Source organism: Ischnura elegans, chromosome 4, assembly GCF_921293095.1.
Source record: "Ischnura elegans chromosome 4, ioIscEleg1.1, whole genome shotgun sequence".
Lineage (NCBI taxonomy): Eukaryota > Metazoa > Arthropoda > Insecta > Odonata > Coenagrionidae > Ischnura > Ischnura elegans.
Window position 1 is genome coordinate 28,755,568 of NC_060249.1, and position 26,528 is coordinate 28,782,095.

The window sequence follows — 26,528 nt, forward strand, 5'->3', positions numbered from 1 at the left end:
GCAATTCATGCTCAAATGGGTAGTCACACGCAGAGCGAGTCACTTAAATGTGACTTGCAAGTCACTCCACCATTTTTACGGAGTCGTGTGTTAGTTGAGACTCACTCCCACAGTGCCCACCACTCGACCAGAGTATAATATTAATCTTCATGACTACAAAGCAACATATCTTGCATATGTTTTGCTAATCTACATGAACTCAAACATACTTTTATAAATCTCCATTGTACCCCCTTGGATCGTGATGTGCTGCTCAGGCATAATCCTATTTCCCATTCTGAATGAGCACTTTTATTAAATATGCACTCCCTGGGAGTAAAAAGAAACGGTGCAGCATTTTTACAAACGCTAACATGAGACGTATGAAGATAAACCAAGATTGGTTTACATTCTTTATTTATTGTCAAAAATAATTCCAAGACTGAAAATATAAGAGAACGATCACTTTGGTTCTTTCATAAGCGACTTAATTTCCCGACTATAGGTTTAAAAAATACTTAAATACAGGACTTAATTACTATGTTTTCCATTGCATACACATTAAATCAAAAGGTAAAGTATCTACAGATTTTATTACTAATAGAAGCATATTAACACAACCACTTCAAAAGTAAAGGTGCCAGTAACAAAGTGTGAGCAAAAATTACATATCTCATCACAATATTTACATAATTAACTTCAAAATCCTTAGAGAGTAACAATATGGCAAGTGAAGGAATGGACCTAATTAGGGTGCCTAGCACCGATTTTCTTCAGAACTGACAGAGGATTTCCTCAATCTTTCATGATTAATTCCGCAGAATGAGAAAATAGCTTTACCTCATGTAACAAACTATCAAGTAGCTCAAAAGACCTTTGATTGATAAAATAATATTATCTTATGGCTGCCTGGATGTCTTCACGCTTATGTGTCCCATCACAGAATGGTCGTTTCGATGTCTGCTTACAATTGCATAGCCATACGTCCCTGTCTTCATCAACAGCAAAGTGAACAGGGCGATGCTTAATTTTTAGATGAGGGTTTTTATGAGTCCCATCACACAAAGGCTGTAAATAATGGATAGGACATTAATCACAACTTGTTTTATTACTTATCATGCATAGTGATTGCAACGAGGTAGCATACTCAAGTGATTTCCGCATTATATCAAGAAATTGTGGAAAGATTAGGGTCACCCGCACCAACAGTATTAACATCCTTTCAAATACACCACTCAACTCACCTGTGATTTACTCTTGCCACATAAACACCAAGCATATTTTTTCCCTTTCACGCACGTAAACTTAAATGGCTTCTTATCATAAATAACTCCACAAGTTGGCTGCTTGCTTGAACTGTTAAAGTCTTCTAGAATGTTTTTGGGCATGCCTGGAATACTTTTACTAGGTTTGGAGCAATAATTAACCTGCTAGAAAGCCATTGATACAGACATTAAAATTAGACATTTTCAAACAATTCTCAATTTCCAAAACCTGCAAACCTTCATTGATATGGTGGTGTGCCTTAGGTAATTAAAACACAATGCCTTAAAGGGGACCGAACAGTTTTTATAAAATACTCACACTTGTACTCAATGGAATTATGAGCCTAGCGCCAACGCCATTTGAAAGAGAGAACAATTTTCGCATTGAATAAGCAAGTAAATTACGAGACATGCCTAGGATCTTTTTGAGCACTTGTAAAGGTATTAGTTTGAATTACAGCTGAAAATATAAAATATTGAAAAACGTTTTCGTTTTTCATCCTATTCATAGTTGACTTCTACTCCACAGTGGCAGCACTTGCGGTGCATTTTTCCAGTCAAAGCGGGAAGCGCGAATATTATTCGAGACCCAGGTTAAAATTGATTGTATTTATTAAAAGGGTGAGTTGCTGGAGCAATGACTTTATTCAATCCACCGCAGCCTAATTTTGAAATATTTATTTCAAAATTTAAATCATCATAGTCGGATGGAGCGGAGTGAGAAGGATAGTAACGTCTGGTAACAGAGTGCAGTTTTCACGGCGTAGTCCTTGGCACTAGGTGATTTGGAGATATGGCACGTGTGAATAGATTAAGGCCAGTAACAACGAAAAGAACTAGTTTTCTAGGAGGCATTAAAATGTTTTCTTTAATTTTCATTGCATGAGTCTCACATCAAAATTCTTACTGAAAAATACAGAATTTCCATGTAATTTAATTCACGCCAATTTCAACGCGATTTTGCTGTCTCAAATAGCTATCGGGGGTGGGTTTTTGGGGTTCAAACCCTCCGAAACGTTTGTGAGATGCGTTATTAAATGAATCTTCCTCAAATGAACCCCTACCCCTCGATATGTACCCCTTCAAAAAATACCCCCGAATTTTTTTTCTGGATAAGGGTCCCTTCCCGTGTGGAAGTTAATTTACAGGTTGGGCTAAATACCCATTCAGATGGCTACTCAGTTTGAGTAGGCGGCTGCTCACTTTCTCTGGCTACAGCCTTAGGTCATCAATAGGATGGAGAGAGGCGGAATTTGACTTGGAATCCAGGCTTGAATAGGAGGGAGCACTTCCGGGGAGCGTATGCAACGGGTGACTCCCGTAAAAGTTATCACCGCGGCTAGTCCCGGTATACTTTAAACTTATCCATGGCATAACTAGGTGGTGCTGAATGCAAAGATACTTGGCACTCTGGATGAAAATTTCTTATTTTTGATTTAATTTGCCATCTGTCCTCTCCTTGCTCGGTCCCTAAATGGAGGACTTACGCTTGAAAGTGAATTCGACGTCTAATTTATAGATAACATTCCATTTCCAAGTTTTATATTTTTAGGCTAAGCAAGAAACTTGTTTTTCACTGTATTCACGTCCTTTTCCCCCTGGATCCGTCACTGGCAAAGAGGCAGAGTGCCCAGGGGTTCCCATTTTTAGGGAGGGGGACCAATCAGGGGCCTTTTGGTAGGAGTCTGAATATTTTTCTGTTACCATGAGGAAGTGGAGACATGGGCGTACCCAGCGAGGAGCAGAAGGGGTCAGCTGCCCCCCTAGAAGCAAAAATTGCAAAAGTCTTTAAGGTAAATCAGAACTGGATTGAAACGAAAGTTTTCAACAACTTTTCTTTAAATCTACGAAAAATGCTATTAGAATAAGCCATGTAACAATTTTTTTTTCAAGCAAATAATTTAAAAATATGATAAAGCACTGTTATGATTTTCTTACAATGTTGGTTTCATTCACCTTTTCCATGCTTAAATGTTAGAACTTCAACAACCACGGCTTGCCCACCCCCCAAGTTTTGATCCTGGGTACGACCTTGCGTGGAGAGGTGTATGAAGGAGTCCTAAGGAAACGTAGCCCATTCCCCCAAAGTTCTCATAACTATATCAGAGTCATATCAAACTAGAATGCTTGATACTCTCTATTTTAGAGTATTTTAGGGAGAAAACGCACTCTTTCCTCGTTATTGGCATTACACCGCTCCTATAAGTCTGTTTAAATGTTTATTCATCTTCCATACCTTATCTAAGCTTTCTGAACGTCGAATCGCCTTAATGACTGCTTATGTGGCGTTTTTAAAAATAATAATAATTAAGGTGCACTACCTTTTTGCGGGATGCAATATTTGATAATATCAATCGAATATCATTCGAGAGAATTGTTAATATTTCTCTTTTATATCACAGCTAGTGGCTGCAGTGGCGTGTGTGCAATCAAATTTCGGGGGTTCTCTCTCGTATTTACGCTCTAGGGGAATACTATTGGTGACAGTATTGCTTTGGCCCCACCGTGCTTGCCGGAACAGTCCATAAATATTCTAGCAAGTATGTTATGCGGTGAAGGTCTTTCGGGTCGACCTCTCTCTCGTGTGTACTCGGGCCAATAGTGCTTAGCAATTACTTACGATGATGGATCGATAATGGAAATGGGGGGAAATGAAATACTGAATAAGAGTTAACATGACGGAGTATCACTGCATGTCGCGGCCATTCATTCACATATGGTTCATGAAACTTCCTTTGACTAGGGTAATATATTTTTTTCTTTATTTTCCACACAAGGTAACACGTGCGAAAATTTCTCACTTTCACGCTATCAGGGAATAAGTATGTTAAGGAAACGGTGTAATTGGGTTTTAAATAGAGAAAGTGTATCATAAAGTACTTTATTTATACCCGTTTCTTGCAAAAATATACAAAACATATTAATACAATACAGGCGAGAGAGTTTGGCACCAGTTCAAACACCGACCAATCATGTGGTCTGTTACTGAATGATGGCACGCATTTTATAAAAATTCTTTAAAGATAGTATTAGACGGAGAAATGTTTTCATCTGTAACTTTTTGATTGTGAGTTTCTTTAGCACAAACATAAATATCACCGAAAGTGCAAACTCTAGAAAATACTTCACTACATTTCGTACTTTTTTCGTTTTTTGTCGTCAATTCCCGTTGATAATACTTCTGGAATACCATCAACACGTTTGACATTCTACATTCTTCTTATATTTTATTTTTAATATTTTTGCCTGCTTATGATACGTTTATTTGGTTTAGTTTCGGATTTAACGGGTTTTAAAACTTTTTTTTAGTTGAGAATAAAATATGTGTGGACCCGATATACCTCGAGCGAGTAATCGACATGGAAAAATCGAAAATTTTAAGTCAAATTAATGAGTAAATAGTGAATTTGGAGATTGAGAATGTATTTTTGTTAGATGCCGGCGATTCAACGTTTAAAGTAATATCTTATTTATTAATATAGACGCAGTATTAACGGAGCATAACTGAATGACAAAAATACCTTTAGCATTGGGGTTGGCCCCTGCCCTCCTCATATACGCCCCTTAGCAGTTGCATTTTCAGTTAGTTTTGTATCTTCAATATATGTATATCAACTTTTGTATCTTCAAATATTTCAATAAATCTATATTCAATGAAGCTATATCAATGAACTCGAAGCGAAAATTGGTATCTGGATACAAAATTTGGATTTTTTGTGAGTGAAATTAGTTGAACATAAAGTAAATTCTTATAAATATTTCTCGGGTTTCTAGCCGAGTGAGAATTTTTTGGCCTAACGTTTCGACGGAACACTCTTCCAACGTCCTCAGAGAATTAACAAGATCATATATAAAGTAAATTGTCTGTAGCTAGGTGAAAATTCATAATCTATCGGCGGCATGGCACTCTTTCCAATGAGGCGCCGCTTGAAGGGGTGCCGCGGCGTCCCGGGTAGCCCCCCGAATCTTCCAGTTCACTCTAGCCCTTTAACTGCTTCATTATCGCGATCGGATTGCCACTGATGCCACTTGGTCGCCAGTGCCTTTGCTGGAAAACCTTGGAAACGCGGCATAAACAGTCATGAAAGCTCGCGTAAAGATAAGACAACAGTGTAAAGCGTTATAATTCTTATACTAATTTATACTTAAATACATAATGGCACAAAAAACGATTGAACGAGGTATGCATGTAAACATTTTTTCTGAAATATTAGGCCTTTGAAAGCGGCCATATCTACAATATTTTTTAATTATTACCTTTCAGTAAATGCTGCGTATGAGCAAGCCAGGAGGGATTATGTAAACAGTATCGCCGATTTGGCTGCTCGGCCTCAGAACGTTCCATATCTTTACAGTGGCAGAGTTCTGGAAAATCTTAGACCTCTGATCACCGACTTAGTGCCATCAATCCAGCACAATGCTGCCATTGCAATTGGTCGCATGGCGGGACAAAACGAAAAGATTGCGGAAGAAATATTGCGCGATAACGTAATATTTTCACTTCTCTGTAATCTGAAGTGCAAGGGTGTTAGTATCAGAGTTGGGACTTTTATTATTGGCGGCGATGTGTGTAATCGAGTTAGATATTTTGATATTTCAAGAGTTACCGTCTGATGAATTTTATTGCATTTTTTTCAGAAAATGTACAAGAGAGCTGCTCTTTATGTACTTAGATCCATCAGCTCTCATTCTTCCGACCTCGCGGAGAATCTGGTCACCTGCGGAGCAATGGATTCTATTATGCTGTGCTTGGAAGATTTCGACCCCAAAGTTCGAGAGGCTGCTTGCTGGGCCGCCGAGTATGTTGCCAAGCATTCGGCAGGATTGGCCCAAGCTGTAGTCGATGCAGGTGAGTGGGTGAGTTTTTACGTAAATTATGTCGATGGGAGAATATGGAGTGCTCTTATTTATTTGGGCGATGGGATTGATGTGGTGAATACAGTGTTGGATACAAACCTTAATATCCCGGATTCATGTTTTTTGTCTTGGATCTTTGTGACTTCAAATGCTGCTGTTCCCGCGTCCGCACTGTGTTTCTTTCCATATTTTTTGCTATACTCTTTTCTCAAGCCGTATGATTTTCTTACTCTCAAAATATCTGGCTATAATTTTTCTTCTCTCATCATTCTTTTTTCCTCTTCTTCTTCTTGTCCGCTTCAAGTTTATTTTTTCTTCTTTTTCTTCGTTTCCTCCTTAATCTTCATCTCCGCTTCCAGATCTTACTTCTTTTCACTCTCCCCACCTTCTTTTTGTCTCCCATTTTATCTTTTTCACTTTGTATTTTTCCTGTAATGCATCCCTCTCAGCTATATGTTGACTCCTTCAGCCTACTCATCCTCTCCGCTTTCATCGCATTCTCCACCTCATGCATGGCTGTCCACTATCTTCTTCTCATTTCGCTCTTATTCTCATTTCGCCATGGTTCACTTATTTGCCTAATTCTTCTTGTGGTTACCATATCCATTATCACCTTTGCCGCTGAATAAGTTTTTTCCTTTGAATTTAGGGCCCTCTGTCTTCGGCTGCTCCTCCAAATAACCCTCTTCTACCTGTTTACAGTAATCTTCATCCTATACCCATTCCCATTACTACGAGAAATGGCAGAAACCTAAATCCTATTATTCATTATTTAATTACCAGTATCGTTTACTTCAATTTTATGACTTTATCCCTCAATGGTGGCCTTTGAAAACAGGTTTGCCTTATAAAATGTATGGAAATCATTTAATCTCAGAGTTGCCATCGTTTTCATTCAATATCTATCATTTGTTTTTCCCACCTCTTTCGTAAGCTGTCCATTGCCTGATATCACTTGATTTATTGACTCTCCTCAGTTCTGCAAATCACATCTTATTTCATCTCATAAATTGACTTGCTGCGCTGTCCAAAGATCATTCTGACATAACTGTTTCTTGAAATCATCACATGTGGAAAAATCAGTTACAACTTAATGAAATAGTGACCTGGAATTTTCATAGCCCATTGCTATCTTCAATCCTTTTAGATTTAATGGAAACTCGGCCATTCATGTAATTTTCCACACCTTTATCAACTCAAACGAAAACATTCTACAGCAAAGATCTATTCCTCTATGCAGGTCATTTCTTTGGGCCTATGAAATTGTAAAGGTTCCATTCGTTAAATGGAGATCACCAAGTTGCCAAGTCGCCGCAGAATCTGGAGCTTCTTCGGCCCCATCAAACTTTTGCTTCCATTAGTCACGTTTAAGGAAGTGATTACAATAAGCTGCTCTAGTGATTCCTGGATATAAATATATTTTTGACCGAACCTTCACATCCAGACTAAGCCAACCATATCGTCGTCCAATATTTTCTGAATTTGATGTTTCTATCAGGAGCAGTCATCGTGTTCTTCAAATTTTCAACCTGGTTGAAACAATCATGCGCTAGAACTTCTGTTACACCCTAGTTCTTGCCTAAATCAGTCTATGCCACTTCAATGTTATCACCGCGGCTAGTCCCGGTATACTTTAAACGAGTCAAGAGCGAACACCTCTTTGTGTTCTATGTCCGGGCCTGCTCTCCGGCTGGGGCGCTGTGCGCACGATTTGGACTGCTTGTGGCATCATATGCTCAGCAGTCCAGCTACACCTTGTCCGGTAGTGTCCACAAATATCCACAGGGAAGAATGACGCCTCGGTAGCTTAACTGGCTAAAGCACTCGACCGGAAATCGGGGGATCGGGGTTCGAATCCCGGTCAAGGTGGATGATTTTTCCTCTGTGGATCTTTTGCTCAAGGTTTCTGACACTCTCGTAATTAACGAGTGCTAGAAACTCGTAAATCTTGGTCCCTAACGCCTCGAGTGAAGTTTTCCTAGTAAATGAACCCAAACTAAGCGAAAGACTAAGCTGCGTTAATGAGAAAAAAGCAGCAGTAAAAACAATCAAAAGATATTCGGAAATAGCGATGGGTTCACAATGACATAGTTTTCTCCAGGATTCGAAAATCCGGACGAATTCTCACCAATGAATTGATTCTATACTTGATCGAATCTATGGATCAGAAACTCGAATACCAATCGCACGAGTTCTTCATCATAATGGTGGGATATTAACGCTTTCATTTTCCACACCGAGCCGGCGAAATTGAAATAATTGAAGAAGAAGGAAAATTTTTTAAAATTCTGTCGAGGGAAAATGTAGATTTTGCACTAAAAACGACAGCAATCATTTTGATCGGTTATGATTGTTACATTTCGCATTTTCTTCCTGATATTTTCTCGCTCATTCGCACAAAATCAACACATAGCGGTTTGGTCAGCGATGAAAAAACGCTTTTTAACAGAGAAAACCCGGTAAGAAATAAAATGTAAGCATGATTTCTACAATAAGAAATAATATTTTCCTTCAGTAAATGAAATATTTATGAATTTTAAAAACATTAATTGCATAAACAGCCTACACTGCATCACTACATATACGGTTGCATTTCGCACGATACATTGATGATGTATCCCAAAAGTTGTATTCAAGCGTATTTTAATTTCTTATGATTAATTTAAAAAAATAACAAAGTTTGGTCTAGAAACCAAATGATATCACTTAAAAATTTAGTACATGTGTGTATTAATTGCAAAAAACAACGAAAACTAGGAAGAAAACGTAAAAATAATTGCTGCTGGTGTTGACAGGTATGAAGAAATGACGACACAATTCGACATGCTAGAAATGAGGAGAATTTGACGTTTGGATTCGATCTCCTTCACCAGAAGTGTATCCTATTGATTTGTTTCCGACACGGAAATAATGAAAAAAATTCCTTAAATGCGTGGTGTTGATCTTGTGGTCCATTAAGAATCAAAACTCTATTCTTATAGTTATAAGTAACTAAAGGACTGAGATCCGAAGATTTTGTAGGATCCTATGAAATATATGCATTAGAGATTCGATCGAGCATATGATTAGAGACTTGATCCGTCACAGCAATTTATCAACTCCTTTGATAATAATGTGACCGAAATACAACGTTAAAACACATTCAACGGCATTTTGTGAATTATAGTACTCCATAAATTTCTTTTTGTATTGTATTATCAAAATATTTCTTATCTTTATATAGCATTTTTATCCTTTGTCTCTTTGTGAATGCCTTTGTAACACATTAAATAATCTCCAAAATAAAGTCAATGGAGCAAAGAACTGGGTAATTAAAAATTCTAATTGCCTGTTGCTAATAGGGTGGTTTCCTATTATTTTTTTGTTACCTAAGTCGAAAGATTATTACTCCTGGAGTACATATTTCACGCTTTTAGATTTTTAAATGACGATATCTATTTTTCGCGATTAAATGAAAAGTGAAAAATTTCAAGCGCGCGAAAACGCGACGGGTAAGTATGAATGCCGGGAAAACTCCCGTGTGACGTCGTTCTGGTTCCCGCTGCCGCAAAGTGAGGTGACCTTGAGGCGAGGACATGTGCACCGCTAGGCGCAGGCTGCTGATGCAGGCTGCTAGCAGGTAGCAGAGTACCCTGCTACCAGATAGCGCTTGGCTTAATTAAGGATTATTAATACCTTATCAAACGAAGGAAATTTTCAGACCATAGCCAGTTTTTATAGGTTATTATTAAGACATGTTTCGCTGAACTCTGTGCGTCATGCATGCATTGGTAATCTCAGACGATGTAAAACTCCTATCTACTCGTATAGAAACTAGGTCCCTGTGACGTCACGTGGAGTGGAATCGCATGGGCGCCAATCTGGCCTTTTTCAAATGAGGATAAAATTGACCTTTGCCATTCGTCTAAACCGGTATTTCTAAAACCAAATAATTTGTATATTATGAATGCGCTAATGGTCGGTAACGAATCGCAATCAATTCCTTTCGTTTTCTTTGATGAAGGAAACTACCCTATTAGGCAACCGGGAGGGCATCAAAAATAAAGTCTAGGACGATATAAATGTACGCTTATCTTTATGCAATCAATCAATCTTCTCTCACCTTTCTCCTAGCCGCTGTGCCAATGCTCATTGTGTGCCTTCGGGAGCCTGAGTTGAGTCTGAAGACCGCTGCGGCAGCCACGCTGAGTTCTATATGCAAGCATTCTTTGGATTTGGCCCAGGTGTGCGCCGACTGCTCTGCCATATCCTGCCTCGCCATATGTGCCAAAAATCCTGATTGTAGACTTAAGGTAAGCGGAATCAAATGCTATAGCAATTAAAATGATTGAGTTGAGGCCATAGCTCACAAATGCAAACTACTTACGTATATTGTAGACTTGTGTTTACGCGTCTATGATTAGGATCTGGCACGAGTTTATGTGTCAGCAAACCATAATTTTTCCGTGCCAAAATATTCTAAGGGCACAATTTCGAAGCTCAAAATCTTATAGCTACATAATTAATTCTTTTCATTAACAAATTGATCCATTAAAGAAAATTTATCTCCTATGATAATTATTCCTTTGGTTTTCTTTGATTTTTCTTAGTTTTTAGTTAATACTAGCAATTTCTTGTATTTTTTAAGAAATTTATTCTAAAATGACTCTTAAGTTTGTAATTTGATTTAGTTCAGTTTTACTAGACAAATCTTGTTTAGATTAAATTAAAAACATGTGATTTGATTAAGTTTGATTAGAAATTTAGAACCCCTGTTCGCGAGGATTACTTTACGGAGTATTCAGGCCCGCGGTTACGGAGTATTTTGACAGAATTTACAATGCTGTAACTAGCCTCACGTTGTATAACACGATCACGACACATTTTAAGAAAAAATCTAAATTTCTATCATTACTTAAAAGAATATTGTTTGGGAAAATATCAGCTTCGTATTACTCAACAACTGCTAATAAAAACTGATAACCTTGAATAATCCGCATTTAAAGCTTTTAGTTAGGTTTGAGAGCATATTTAGGGATTTACAAAGTATATTATTCGATACATATGAGACGTTAGCCGCAATACGGCTTTCTGTTTAATCACATCACAACGTTTCATTGACATTTTTATTTTTAAATCGGGTTTCTTAAATAGTGGTCTTGGAATAGTTGTTCTTGGGGCGTAGTTAGGCATATGATATATCGCCGCCGTTATAATAATTTTTGCAAAGATGGAAAATATTGGTTTATTTTTCTCATCATAGGGTTAAGAATGCAAACAGAGGAAACTCATCATATTAAAGAGCCCACCAGTTTCGCACACAGTTCCCTTGTAATAATATATCCTATCTATCTCATTGCACAAATGTTAATAAACAAGGGACCTATTTAATACAATTTCATTTTTCAAAATGCGCCGTAATATATTTGAATACAATGAGTGTATAATTTATTAGGCATTCTTCAAGAGGGTAGTTTCCTTCATCAGAGAAAACGAAAGGCATTGATTGATATTCGTTACCCACCATTAGTGTATTCATAATATACAAATTATTTGGTTTTAGAAATCCCAGTTTGGACGAATCTTAATGGTCAATGTTAACCTCATTTGAAAAAGGCTCGATTGGCGCCTATGCGATGCCACTCCACGTTACGTCACAGGGACATAGATGCTATACGGATAGTCAGGAGGTTTACATCGTCTGAGATAACCAATGCATGCATGAGGCACAGAGCTCAGGGAAACATCTCTTAATAATCACCGATTAAAATTGCCTATTGTCGGAAAGTTTCCTTCGTTTAAAAGTGTATTAATAATACTTATTTAAGCCATGCGCTACCTACTGACAGGGTCTCTGCTACCTGGTAGCAACCTGCATCGTAGCGGGTAGCGGTGCTTACAGCCTCGCACTAAGGTGGCCTCACACACAGCCAGCCGGAACTAGAATGACGTCAAACCGGCTATTCCCAGCATTCATACTTAATCGTCGCATTTTCGCGCGCTTGAAAATTTTCACTTTTCATTTAATCACGAAAAATAGATATTGTCATTTAAAAATCTAAAAGCGTGAAATACGTACTCCATAAGTAATAATCTCTCGATTTAGGTAATTAAAAAAATAGAAAACCATCCTATTCTCTTTGTTCCCTCACTTACGATTTTCCTATAGGGGTGATATATATATGGTGTGGGTTTTGTGCTGCCTGATTCTTCATCAATTTTTAATTTTCTCCTCTATGCGTATCATTTTTACAGCGGCAAGCCTTCCAGGCACTCTCCGAAATCGCCAAGCATTGTCCTGAGTTGGCTGAACTCGTGGTCGAGGCGGAGATCTTCCCTGACGTGCTCACGCAGATGGCCCACACGGACGAGATAACCAAGAGGAACGCGGCCGTCCTCACGAGGGAAATCGTGAAGCACTCGGTCGAGGTCAGTGTCAGAAAACCTGAGCCCCTTGCATAAAAGGTAAAGGGTCAAAGGGCTCAAACCAAACCCCGAGATAGGAAAATATTTTTATTTTTAAGCTGTGCACCGCCGTCTACTTAAAACTATCGTAGTACTTCCTGATTGCACGAGTTTTATCGTATTTTATTAATGTTCTACGTTGCACTTTATATTAAATGCGATATATCATGGGGTGTGCTGATTTAAAATTACTTACCCTAACCTTACATTGATCCTACTTGCCCCCCAAAATATATGCTGTATACGATACTAACTTCTGGCAACTCATTTACTTGGCCACCTTTTCGGGCGGCTTGAGAAACCAAAGACTGGTAAAAACGTATCTTTCTCGACAAAAATAGTTTTATTGCCTACCGAAGCTCTTTCTCTTTAAAAATGAAATGGAAGCATAATATTTTGAATTTCAGTCTTCTAAAGGAGAATAACAGAGACATGTGGTAACAAGCGATATTTGCAGCTCCCGTAGATCTAAAACCAGAGCGTTCTTTGAGGAAATCAATGGAGGCATTTCTTAAGTAGGAGAGGCCCGGGCAAGATGTATATGTTAAGGGAAAGATTAGACAAAAAGGTACAAATATATGATCAACAGAACTTTCTTCATTATTAATCAGTACTTTTTTCACGAAATTTGGAGTGAGCTATTAAAAAATGAGAACTTAAACGGTAACGTCTCCTAAAATCAATTTAAAAAAAACTGCGAATCCGTTTTACCCGTAGTATCCGGGCAAAATGGATACGCCATAAGGGCAAAAAGGATAACTTGAAAAATTAAAAAGTTAGTCTTGACAATCATTTCAGAAGTAGCAGCCCTCTCCTGCATATGATGTGCAGTTCTCGTTTGCCCATCCTTGGCACTGGCTGCACTATATCCAGTCTCCGATAATCGGCTCACTGTATGTTTAAGTTCACACCAAGAAAAAGAAATCTGATTTGGCATTTTTCTTAGATTTCTCTGTCTTAATGCAACCTCTGGGTCCCGAAAATTCCGTTATCTTTGTCTTTTTGTTTTTTTTTTAATTTATCACATTTTTTATACTGCTCAGCTTTAACAGAAGTGGACGTCAATATCTTTGATTGTTGCCTCTTGTGTTTACGGTTTTTTTGGAGCAACTATTGCTGTTATGGTTCTCATTTGCAGTGGTATGAATATCGCCGAGGGTGCTATAGTTGACCGTCTTTCTGTTTTCCCGAAAGATAATTGTTGTAAAAAATTTGTAAAAATCTTTGCGAAAATCGTAAGAAAACATCAACCGACTTCATTACAGAAGCAAATAACACTGTTTAGTGGACCCTTTCTTCACTGCTAACTACTCCGAGTTGGCTTTTGCTTTTGATAGATAAAACTATTGACGGTGGTAGTTGTGCTACTCTCCACACCTGTTTGTCAATGTTATATATGGTAGTCAAATCAAAGTTGTGTTTCTCCTCCGAAGCGAGTACCTATCCGATTTGCCCATATCTGTCTTGCCCGAAGCCATAATATGAGAAAGATTCATATAACTTTTAGATATCTTTGGCGGTCAGTGGAAGACTACAGTCACAAATTAAACTTAAAGAAACGTGCCATTGAACAAATAGAAATAATGATTGATCACTACGCAATTAGTTCAAAATAAATACGAACAAGCGTTAGCGAAAATCGTAATAAAACAGCAGAAATCGTTCTTATTCACTTTAACGACAAATTCGCGTCTGTATTGTTTTGTTTCAACTGTTATGTTCATGATACTTATATACAGATATGTAAGGACCATATTATTTTGTCGCCAAACAGTTCAGCTGACCCGGCCTACGCGTATCGTGACGCCATCTATTAATAATTTGTGAAAAAACAGCTTATTCTTCTTACCCGCACTATGCTTCTTACCCGTGCCTCCATACTTACCATCCCTACTTATCTCCCTCCATTACTTCATCTAGTATAGCATATATTACTCCGATTAAGGTTGTATGTTATCATTATTTATGTTTTAGTAATTTTTGTGAAGGTCTCTTTGTGCTGTTTTCGGGGTAAATTGAGATAAATACATATAAGTTTTCTTCCTTTCGTTCTTTTCCACAGCTGGCGGAATTTGTTGTGAATTTCGGCGGTGTGGCAGCTTTGGTCGATATGTTGGAGAGAACGGAAGGCGCGACTAGGCTGCCCGCTATAATGGCCATTGGCTACATCGGAGCACAGAGTGACCAGATGGCCTCTGCAATTATCAGCGCCAAGGTAATTTCTAGTAATTGCCGCCAAACATTACAGCTTAAATTTCCTGCCACAATTGATCATCAATTGAAGCAATTTCGTCGGAGATTTGAAGATAATTACAGAGCCAATTCATTCCAAGCAGACCCTCGTTACTCTCTCGACGATGTAGTTGAGAGTGTTAAATAGGTATCTCAGTAGGAAAGATTTGCGCTTTTACTTCGTGAAAAGGGGTGGAAAGTGTGATGCGCTCAGGAATTGCCTTTCGAAAGCATCTCAATCAAATATTTTCGGAATGGAACGAATTTTGCAAAATTTTCAAGGAGCATCTTATTATGCTTGAAATTTCCGTTTTTTAATTATATTTGAATAAGAGCATATGTGCTTCTACATATTTGGAGGCGGTAAAATTTGATCAAAGATAGAAAATAACTTAATGGGAGAGCAAAGGTTCTTCAAATTGCCTCTTTTGGCATCATATTTGCGACTCAGTAAAACATGAAGTTAATTTTATCCTATGGATTACTGCCATTGGTAATTTTATGTATAGAGCAAGATTGTTTCCTGTTAGATATTGCTGTAAAAATAAATTGCTTGATGAAAAAAATAGAGCTTACAGCCTGTGGGTTTATCTCTTCTCTTTACCAGTATTATGTATGAGAAGTGCATTTTGAAAATAACTTTGATGTGATATTATCTTAGTCACATACCTTTATTCCGGCACAAGGCTAAAGCTAATACTCGAACTTTTGGAGATAGTTGAAACGATATTTTAAAATCAATTCTCATATTTCAAATGGTTCTTTTGCTTACAATTAATCATTTCACTTAAGATACTTAGATGCCGTAATTTTTGGGAGAGTGAAGAGGAGAAATGTACGACAAAATATTATTTTTATTGCATTCTTTAAATTTAATACTAATTTTGGCTCAATATTCTAAAATCACGGATAGAAAAATTAAATGTGTGATGTACTTAATTTATCAATTTGTTTTTTTATCGATGTACACATCAATGTACGTTGAAAATGCTCTTCAACCAAAAATATCATCTGTAATGTTAGTCTGAGTCTTAATTTATTTCCGCATTTTACACTCTCAAGGTAAATATTTGCGTCCAAACCACAATAGATGTTTTTAAATGGTCACATCCTGAATATTTTCCAGAGATGATTTAGGCTGCATAGAGAAAATTTTGTTAAATATTCTTGGCGGAAGTATTTTAACCTAATGCAATACTTTTTTCCCAACTAAGGGAATGCATCATCTTGCTGATGCCCTCTGCACAGAAAAAGAGGACCATATACTTGCGGCTATCGTTTGGTCCATAGGCCAGCTGGGAAAGCATAGCCCAGAGCATTCCAAAGCCGCAGCATTAAACAACGTCTTCATGAAAATGGTTAAGGTAAGTGCTCTTCATACTCTTATGCTTACGTTAGGCTGAATCGTCCACTGGAGGATAGGTTCAATTCAAGTGCTACATGCCCTAATGTCTTATTATTGAAATTTTAGTGAAGCCAAGGAAATTTTACCCTCTAATCTTGAGGAATGATTTTCAGGAATACATGGCCATTTTAATTATTTTATTCACTACTGTAACTTAACACTCACGATTATTTTCTTATTATTTGAATTTTCCTGGACTCGATTAATCATATTCACATCAATACCCAATCTTTGAAAGTTTATGCTTATTTTTATTATTTTTAAATAAAAAAGACTGCTAATAGTACCCTTTGGAAATAATTGGAGAAGTAAATTAATCAGCCATGGAGTAGAAATTTCTAATTACGCTGATGTTATGAATCAAGTGTTTAACTTTGATATTTATTTACCCTAATAAAAATGCCATCATCGATTAATTGGTTTGAAAATCTAAAAAATGTAATTGTGGGCAATTAGAATTCTGTTAATTGGGAAAATTATTTTCTAATAAATGATGAGAAGTTTGTGCATCAATACTGTTACACGACCGAGAAAATAAAATTGGAGGCTGGGTCTCCTAATGACACACATATGATAGTTCACATGATGATGCTATGTCATTTTTATTGATTTAATTTTACATGTGATACTTCCTTCGTGCCCCCGCAGATGTATTGCTGCAAAGCCAGCTCCGATGACTTGAGGCAGAAGACGAAGCACAGCCTCAAGATAATGCTCCAGAAGTGTACTCACCTTAGTGCTCTGGAGACGTTGCTGGAGGAAGCACCGCTCACCATTCTGAAATACGTCCTAGGGCAATTTAGCAAGGTCAGTGAAGTAATATATGGAGCAGTAACTTGAACAGTGGCGTCACTAGGCTCGTTATCACCCATAGATTACCTTTATCCCTTGACGAGCGGTATAACCCCCACATTCTTTGGGGGACAGGCTCACGACTGCGCTATTTAAAAGAAATATTTTTCGTATATACTATTGAAATACGTCTTCCCATTAAAGGAGATATCCATCAGAGCTAAACATCAAAGTAAGTATACAGATAATGTGGATAACTGTATTCTTATGTCATCACTTTTCCAGGCTTTCCTGTCGAATTTCATTTAACTAACATGGTTTGATCTCAGTTGCAGTATTCCTTTTCTCACACCAAAACCAGGCGACGTGCCTGTTACATTTTTATCGTGGTCCTTGGGGAGAAGAAAATATTTCATTAATTTTTTGGTAAAACGACATTAATTTTCTAGCAGCAATCAGTATTTTCCGATCGCTTTAACATATATTATCATGAGAACCAGTTAAAATTTATTCTAATGTAATTTACAGAAAGTAAGTAACACAAATAGACCGTCTTTGTGGCTGCCACTATATTAAGTTTAATAAAAGGACTATATTGTTAACTTTTATTGAAAATGATGTGCAATTTGTTTCCCGGGTCAACTTCCTTAATAAGAGTTGCGTTTTCCACGTGAAAAAAATATAACACGTTCCTGCGTTTTTAAGTGATTGAAGAGGGATAATAATTTGTACGGATAGGGATAGGAGTTTGTGGATTCAAGGGATATCTCTGTATTTAAATTATATATTTCTGTCGCTGGACAGAAATAGCGCGTTGAAATAATTTCACGGAGTGAAGTAGAGTCATGGACAGCAATATTTTTCGTTCATCCCGGGTGATTGTGTCACACGGCTCGTCTCGCAGCCCTCCTTCCTTGTCCCCTCAGTTCTGACTTGTTGACAGCATCATCTTAGTTGTGATTTCACGCCCATGTTTATGTTGAGATCGTATTTTGCTTATGACGTTCGCTGGTCGTTTTACCGTCCGCGTTGTCGAGCGTGTCTACTGGCGTGAACGAGTGTGAGATTCATATTATCATTACCCGTGCGATGGAACCATTGGCTACGATAGTATGTGCTATTCTGATTTGATATGTGTGTTCATCGTGTCAACAATTTTACACGATAAGATCATCAAAGCGGCATGTCAGTGTACATACGCGAACCTTGAAGGAAGCAGTCGTACTTAAGTTTTGCTCCTCAGTGTTCGTTTCTAAATCTCGACGAAACGAGTCATTTGTATGATCGGATGATTTCTTTGAGAATATCGCCAAAAGAAAAACATGCAGTGGGATACTATTAATGTTATCCTCTAAAACATCATATTTGTTTAAATTATGAAGTTGGGTCGTACGGTATGCTCGGGCATTTGCGTATTTTTCTAAAACCGTCTTTCCGTTTATGAAAAGTTTTTTTTTGTACTTAAGAGTCAATTTGACTTAATTGTACTTAATTAAATAGAGAGGTTTGCATTAACTACGAGAGGCTTTTAAATCTATTCCCGTGAGTATTCAGCAGAAAAGGAATTTGTGGATTTTTTTAGCATTTATAAAGCAAATTTCTAGCGTGAGTATACTATTTATATATAAAGAAAAATCATATCATCAATTGCTAACGATATGGATGGTCAAGGTTACTTGACTTTGATTCCTTTGCGAAGGGTAAAAAATATACTGGACTAATTAATTTTGGTAAATAGCTGTAGCAAGACTTTCGTGAGTCCAAGGTCAATGAGTGTAAAATAATTTTATGCTTAAAACCCCTTTAAGAATGACACAAGCGGGTATCCATTCATGCAAGTATTGATTATGACTGCCCAATAATAATGCAGCACCATATTCAACTCCGTGGAAATTTATGTGTAGATACTTGTGTGATGTAAATCAAATTTCAAGACCGCAGAATTTATTGTAATCGTTCCTGTTTTGTTGGGACATGATATGTAATTTAGGAGTTACTGAAGGACACTAGGATGCCAGGGTATTAGAACGGTGACAATTTTTTTTATCTTCCTCCATGTTTCTTGTGATTTGTGCGTTGCCAGGGGAAAGTTGGTTACGTGAAGAAAGCATGAATTCATGTGGAAAACAATAAAAGATTGATCATAGGAACTGAGTAATATGTTGTGGAAGACTATTTGTTGTACATCTAACCGAAATATTACGTTGGCCTATGACTTATCGGTATCAGGTCTTAACTTAGGGATTTGAACATGGGATAAAAAATATGGAACACGTGATTTTTATCACGACAACTTAACAGGATAAATATTTATTTTAACGTTTAAATCGCATACAGGCACCATTGAGTATGTAGCCATGCATTATTGCCAGTGAATTTTGGCAATGATAATATCGCTCCTCTGGCCCATTACAATGAGGGACCCTAATGAATATTGCTTCCATAAAGATCTGTCAATAATGCTTGGCTTTGGGTATAAGTAATCTTCAAAATCTTTTTACTATTCGACCGTCAAATGTAATAATTCTCCTTAACTTTAACAAATAAGACAATAAAGCACAAAGCACCCTCTATCTTATCTGGTGAGAGTCACTTTAAAACTCAGGCCAGGAGATGACAACGAGAACAAGCATAATGAGGTTCAAATTCACTCACCCGCGCGACAACGGCAGTGAATTAGTTCCTGCTTGACGTTTATTGGTCTAAAACGTCGACTGGAAACTTGCTAATCAGCAGAATACGTATATTCCTCCGGGAACCACATTTGTGACTTCCTTCGATACATAAGAGACAAGCATTGAAGATTATTGTGCCTCAGAGGTGAGGTTGGATATGCCTCAGGATTTTTGATCTAAGTAATCCCTTATTTTTCTTTAACTTGAGCTCCATGCTTGGCTGAGCAATTTTGTTCATGTGAGACGGTGTCGGAAGCTTTAGAGATGGTTTTAATGTTCTTGGTTCCACGGGGAAATCTATTTTCATGATTCAGGCTTGTTGTAAGGGCAATTCAAATGAGATGATTTTTGCTCAAATTTTCTCCTTGCCCGCTTCAGATTTTTCTCCAGCTTTACTCGAGACCTTCTCACCAAACGGCTACAAATGCTCAAGGCGATATCATATTCAAATCATTAGCTTTATAATGCACCGTTCGTTTCCACCCTATCGACGTATTTGGTACCCGTTTCAAATAAGGCCATTTATGGATCCCCCTACGGTCTAGCTGCTCTACGGTCTGCTAATCTTTCACTGAAAAATATTTATCTTTCCCTGATATATTTATTTATGCATTTAACCTATGATTATGATCAATATGGTTGTACAACTTTTGATTTGATTTGAATGGAGCAATATTTACTCGTGTCAGAATTACTGCCATGGCTCAGACTTATGAGAATATATGTTATATATGTCTCTAATTTTACAGTTTTTGGGAAATCAAGTATGAAATCTAGAGAGTGAAAGAATAGGTAACTGAAAATTCTTGAATACCTCCCTTGCTTTAGTCCAAGGGCTACCCAGAATTGTTTCCCAACTTAAGCTAACTGCCTTAAAAGTTATCCCACACTGTCGCAAGGTAATTCGCGATATCGTTGTAACTTTGGCATTTTATTTATTTCTAATGTGTCTCATCATTCTCGGATATTGGCCATCGTTTGTTAGTTTCCCTTGCCGAGGTTTACGCCAATTTTACTCCATCTGTCAAAGTTATTATCGGCCTCAGGTGAAACCAATCAGCTTTGTAATGTCGACGGGAAAAATGTTGTCACTCTGCATACTGCACCATCAATTGTATGATAGCCTTCCGAACTTAATTATTCGGGCTTTCCTGGAGAAAAAAATTTACCGAAGGATTTTGAAACACTCATTACCCTCATTACAATGTGAAAAACACGAGCTATAATCGACGGATGACTTGAAAATTTCCATCTGTCCGCGGAAACATTTCATCACATTATAGGAGTGAAGTAGCTTAGTCTAGGAGAACAAAGAGATGAAGAAAAAAGTCTCACAATCACCAGCACAAGAGGGAAAGAACCCAATCGGCATTTTTGACACGATTACACCACAAAAACCTTTTTTTAAACTCATTTTGGACCCTTTCATGGTGCACGCTGCAGATTATTCCTCCCCGAATACTGGCACATCGTCCACCTTGGCGTACACCCGTGCGGAGGCCGCTCCGGAAGGCTTTATAGCATGGGCAGGAGGGCGGCCGAAGGGTGGGTCACGCACCGCATCCGCCACTGACGTCAGCGGTCATTGCGGTGCCTTCTGCTGGCGACACCTGTCCTCCCTGCCGCTAGGGAGATTTGCGAGGGCGCGGCGGGTATTCCGCGGGGGGGCGTCTCCTCCCGCCCGCGCCCTGGGTCACCTGCTCCCTCCCTCGCCGCCGCCGCTGCGTCCCTCCTCCGACGGGGGGACTGGCCAGAGTCCCCGGGAAAGGGTGGCGGTGGGCGGGCGGCGGATCCGAGAGGACGGCGTCGCCATTGGTAAAGGGATCCCGCCGGCCATTCCGACGGAAAAGCCTGTCTGAAGCCTGCGAAGGAAAGAGAAAATTCGATCAGCACGATTTCAATCGGTGGAAATCACATTAGCAATAACAGCGGAAACTAGTGACAGCGACTATTTATGAAATGCTCTTCGGCCATTGTTATTCATGAAATTAAGGATTATCTTTATAAATTATTGTAAGAGGCAGTGGCGTAGCCAGGAGGGGGCATAGGGGGCACGTGCCCGCCCAAACCAATTAGTTTTAGCTCATTTTTGCAAAATTTATATTATAGCCAATAAGTTTTTGCTTCCCGACGACCCATAAATTGTGTAATTTAAGTGCCAAAATAGCATAAAATGTAATTACTAGAGATAAAAATGTTCAAATTTTCCCACGAGGGGGGTTTCACCCCTCTGACCCCGTACTAGTAGTAGGTAGTAGCTAGTATGTCGTTACCCCAAACACATCGTCTTGACTATGCCCCTGGTAGGATACATCCGCAGTATTTCAACGGTGTGAGATAGACTGAAAATTAAATTATGCTTTAAAGTATCTTCATAAACATTGCTATTGCATGCTCCCACATGCTATTTAAAACATGTAAGTTCTTAAAAATACAGCTCTTACTAATTGCAGCTGCGGTCATCCTAGAACCATACCTCGAGTGGAGAGGTAGAGCGAAATCATCACCTGAAAATTATTTATATGAACGCCCAATTAAGCATTTTCAGGACTAATAAATGGGTCAGTCGTAGAGATTTATTTTAATTTTAATTTCAAAACACTTTAATGAACCATTTTCATTTTTACATGCAGATATGATTCGATTAGGTAGGTATGGCATTTAGGCTGCAAGTGTATTTCCATATTTTCCCTAGATACCGATCTCTTAGCAGTCGAAGAATGGAGAAGCAGAAGGAATTGCGTAGTTTTGTTAATCCTCCTTATTTCGTCGATTATGACAGCCCCTTTATTCATTCTTTCTTTTATTCCCATTCTCTCGATAGGTAGATAAGAGATAAAGAAATAATTAATTCAGGCTCACTTAGTGTAAATTATGTGTATGAATTTTGGATCTAAAGTAAGTACTTTTCATAATGAATTAGTAGATGTTGCTGAAGTAAGTCTTTAAAAGTGAAATGCCATGTAATTATTAATCCTTTCCGAAAATTTATATCTATTTTTTGAGGCAAAATTTAAAGAAGATAAGCTTTTCAGTGTCCGAGTAAAATATATATCATGATTCTTGTAGCTGGGGACTTTAACCATGTTTATATTCAGTCAACATTTGGCCTTACTTCGTTCCTAAGTGGATCAGTACTTTCCTCGCTCACATTTGCCGCCAAACATGGCGTTAGCGCTGGTATGGGGTTCACTTTTCGGCAGTGGCATCTTGTAAGCCCATATTCCCATTCATTGTCAGTCTTGATGGACCGTAAGGGCATAACATCTAGTACCACTGAACATCCCAACAAAGATTGGCATGGGAATTTGAGATTCTGGATAGCGTAGTGGTCTGTGCAGTTGCCCAGAGCGCTGAAGGTTCGTGGTACGATTCTCGGACAATGGGAATTCATTCTCAAGGCAATGAAAGTGAATACTTTTCTTTGCCAATAAAAGTGGTGAATTCTATCTGCTTCGTTTCTCATACAATGGGAATTCATTCTCAAGGCAATGAAAGTGAATGCTCTTCTTAGCTAATAAAAGTGGTGAATTCCATCTGCTTGAGTTGATAAGTTTTACGTGAATATTTTTGGTACGAGATCAATTTGAATTCGAGATACTTTTTTTCATTTCAATGATATTTATTATGTATCGAGAATTGTGTTATGTCACAGGATATGTGGCGTCAAGCAAATTTCCTTTAATTTGATGAAGTCGTTGAATGAAATTCGCCTAAGCTTGTAAGTGATGGTAAGCTTGTAAGGAATCAGAGGAGCCCCTTTCTTGCCAATAGTTTGGTACCAAATTATCCCTCCTTTGCGGACCCCGCTTCCTCAAAACTCTGGCGCACGCGGTCGTATATTTACTAGCCGCTTCTTAGCTTCGAGAGTGCGGATCAGCACCTCGGTCATAACGTAACACAATCCGGTAAGATTCCTCGGGCGTCGTATTTCTTCCGAGGTAATTGCCGCCCACAAGGAACTGAGGACTCGAGTGAAGCTCCCGAGATATGGTGGTGCCGGGTGCTGACCTTTATGGTCAGGGGCGGGGGCGGGGTCCCATTCGCTTGAATCACGGGCGGGCATCTCCGGGCGTGGGCCGGGCCGTGACGTCACGGGTGAGTGTCCCTCGCTTAAATTGGGATCCATCGCGGGGCGATAGGGAAGCGAACCCACCACTTGGCTCGTGCCCGTGTGAACCTTTTGCGTCAGCCGGTGGAATGTAAAAATTTGAACGGCGGAAGGAGCGCTTCCGAGGTCGCGCTCTGAGCGGTGGATGGCGGAGTGCATGTAGATCGTTTGATTGATGTGGGAGGGGGTGGTTGTGGATGGACTCGCTATTTTTAGGGGCAATATTAGTAGGCATAGGCCCTCAAGCGGCTCTCAATGTATCATTAGACCTTATATTTAAAGGAATGGAACGTGAATGTCTTTATGAATACCGTGAATGTTTGAACAGGCCTCTTCATCTTTTAAAAAGTCAGAATTTCTTACTTTCCAAAATGGATGAACGTGACCCTAAAACGCTTAGAAATCGGTGTACGAAGTGCTCATTAATTATTCTCCTAAAATATGCTCTCCGTATAAAATAGCTCACTCACTATGAAATACATCAATTACTTATGCCACCGTGTTGCTGTCTCATCTATAAGGAAATTGAATTTCAAATATATATTTTTTATTTTTATTCTCAAAATTTTCATTTTTAGCACTGTAATACCTTTAATATTAAATATTTGGGTAATAGATAAATAGGATTAATTGGAAATTATCTGGTAACGTACCGAATGCAAAAGATTTTCCTATTGCGTCCATTGCCATTTTCCATCATTACAAAGAATTTCTCGAACGATTCACGTGGCTTCATTTAGAATTCAAAATAGAGAAAAGAAACTTAAAAACGGATTAAGTCGATAGTATTGAATATATATAGTATTGAATCTGTGAAACATTGTAGTTATTCACCTTTCACAAGAAACGATCGTGTCGTGTTCGGTATTTAAAAATCTTCGCATTTCAGCATCCTTATTTAGCTATCATCTTGGGTCGTTGGATCTCGTATGTTTTTACTTACACTTTAGCTCATTACTACGTTATTTTAATTAGCCATCGGAATATTCAACAAGCATTAGCAGAAGGGGAAAGCTAAACTCGAAAGCGAGAAAAAATCTTTATTTAGAACGTTTTAAGTGGATTTTTTTAAGCATTGGTTCGCGTTAATTCGTCGCGATTAACATGAAGAGGTAATCGCCTGTTAGGAATGCGTTTTACTGGGACATTACGTAAATACTATAAGACAACGCAATATTTTTAGTGCGATCAACTTCATTGTTCTAATTCGACCTCTTTGAAAAATGTGCGCGGAAAAAAATCCAAATTGGATTGATTCGGCTGAGGTTCGGTTTTCCCTCTTTCTACGCCCTGGGCATTCACAATGGAAGCCCTCCTACTGGATGCGTCTTTTATATGTCTTCACGAAGGGAAGTATTGAGAATGCGGAGGAGAAATTAATATCCCGTGCTAAAAAAAGACAGCAAAAACTTTGCACGCACAGATAATTCAATATTGTGAACAATCAATTATGTCATGGTGAAGGCACAAAATTTTCCTTAGCAAAATCTGTGGCAAAGGTGTTAGTTGACGATGTTTTCGCAATTCAAGGGAAACTACCAAATTTTGTTCCCGAGAAGTGATTAAAGGAACGCTTAAATAATTTTAAATGCTTTGATGCGAAGCCGAATCAGAATACTAGATCCTCTGCGATTTTCATGTCTAAATTTTTACTGCATACTTTCTCCGTTTGATAATTTTACCTTTCCTTGATATCGAGAATGATCATGTTGTGTCTCCAGCACGATACAATGTGTCTTATTATTATTAGGTTTCAACATTGTCAAAGAGGACTAATAATTAGATTGCTCTTGTTTGCATCTAAATACTCAGCGTATCTCTTAATTAAGGCCTAGCGTTTTCTCCTAAGGTTGAAGTTTCAATGTTCAAACTCGTATTTGCAGTAAATACTCGCGAAGCAAAAAAACTGTTTTGTTTAAGCGAAAGAAGTTTTGGTGTGAAATTTGATAATTAACGACCATTGGGAAAGCACTTTGCTTTGCATTATTCTAGCTGTGAATCATTTCTGGATTAAGAAAATGATATTCCCAGTTAAGACTTGTAATATAAAATTTCTTCCCGGAAGGATAGTGGATGGATGACCGAGGGCAGGGAGCTCTAAGCACAAATTTCATTGGACAGTCTTATACTTCGGAAGTGTAAATCTCACAAATATCAATAGCTCTTGGCCTTTATAATTAGCGTCGTTATTGTTAATATGTATAAATAAAGACGCTAGGCCGAAATTTGGTGATCACATCAGAAAGATTCAAGTTTCGTAAGTGTGTACCTATTTCATCCTTTTCCGTGAAGACTGTTTTCGTTTCCTTCACACTAATCCCATGTTATATTCATGTAATACTTGATCCAGAATGCTTGGAGGTCTTCTTGGTAATCTACTAAGGTTGCGATATCATTGGAAGAACGAAGCATATTTATATTTTATTCATTCACGTAATCCTTTCAATTCCCATTCTTGGGTTTCTTGTGTCGCCTTTCCAAGGAAAAATTGAAGAAGCCTTTGATGCTGAGTTTGAGATTAACTTTGGCTGTTTTTAGCATTTTTTCTATCTCTCTCAATAAGTTTATTATGTTCATAAATTTCAGGTACAGCTATCTTTCCTTCTGCGTGATCCTTATTCCTTCAATTCACATCTTATTTGATTTTACTGTGCACCTTACTCCAGTTCTAATCATTGAGGTACCCAGGCAAACTGCACTCATTTTTGATACTCATTACATCTTCGGTTATCGGCTTCAGCTAAACTATTATTATTTCTGAGGTTCAA

At 38.2% G+C, this 26,528-nt stretch overlaps 2 protein-coding genes and 1 long non-coding RNA gene across 4 annotated transcripts in view; 1 reads left to right on the forward strand and 2 right to left on the reverse strand.

Moving 5' to 3' along the window:
• Window positions 1–553: 553 nt before the first annotated feature.
• On the reverse strand, window positions 554–1,745 carry LOC124157207 (CDGSH iron-sulfur domain-containing protein 3, mitochondrial). Of its 2 annotated transcripts, none has more exons than XM_046531752.1 (3): window positions 1,564–1,745; window positions 1,224–1,406; window positions 554–1,047 (listed from the first exon to the last, which is right to left on the reverse strand). In XM_046531752.1, exons 1-3 carry the CDS (start codon window positions 1,654–1,656, stop codon window positions 874–876), a joined length of 450 nt encoding a protein of 149 aa, XP_046387708.1. In that variant the 5' UTR covers window positions 1,657–1,745; the 3' UTR covers window positions 554–873. The 2 variants fall into 2 exon arrangements, with proteins under 2 accessions (XP_046387708.1, XP_046387707.1); XM_046531751.1 differs by having other exon boundaries at window positions 1,224–1,409; window positions 1,564–1,743.
• Window positions 1,746–5,328: 3,583 nt separating this feature from the next.
• The window catches only part of LOC124157208 (sperm-associated antigen 6-like), a 143,434-nt gene continuing 122,234 nt past the window's right edge, over window positions 5,329–26,528 (forward strand). Inside the window, exons 1-8 of the mRNA XM_046531753.1 lie at window positions 5,329–5,425; window positions 5,509–5,771; window positions 5,883–6,093; window positions 10,215–10,393; window positions 12,336–12,509; window positions 14,608–14,760; window positions 15,992–16,141; window positions 16,831–16,989. Coding sequence (XP_046387709.1) covers window positions 5,401–5,425; window positions 5,509–5,771; window positions 5,883–6,093; window positions 10,215–10,393; window positions 12,336–12,509; window positions 14,608–14,760; window positions 15,992–16,141; window positions 16,831–16,989 — 1,314 coding nt within the window. The 5' untranslated portion in view covers window positions 5,329–5,400. The remainder of the gene's footprint in view (window positions 5,426–5,508; window positions 5,772–5,882; window positions 6,094–10,214; window positions 10,394–12,335; window positions 12,510–14,607; window positions 14,761–15,991; window positions 16,142–16,830; window positions 16,990–26,528) is intronic.
• LOC124157209 overlaps window positions 19,269–26,528 on the reverse strand; it is an 81,588-nt gene continuing 74,328 nt past the window's right edge. The window contains exon 2 of the long non-coding RNA XR_006864556.1: window positions 19,269–21,511. This is a non-coding gene — a long non-coding RNA (uncharacterized LOC124157209). The remainder of the gene's footprint in view (window positions 21,512–26,528) is intronic.

What these genes read in the sequence shown, in the direction of transcription:
- LOC124157207 (XM_046531751.1), bottom strand. Translation starts at nt 1,656, where the DNA reads ATGTCTCGTAATTTACTTGCTTATTCAATGCGAAAATTGTTCTCTCTT. An exon ending in TAATTCCATTGAGTACAAGT is followed by an intron (nt 1,410 to 1,563) that starts GTGAGTATTTTA and finishes ATGGCTTTCTAG; the next exon opens with CAGGTTAATTATTGCTCCAA. An exon ending in GTGGCAAGAGTAAATCACAG is followed by an intron (nt 1,048 to 1,223) that starts GTGAGTTGAGTG and finishes CATTATTTACAG; the next exon opens with CCTTTGTGTGATGGGACTCA.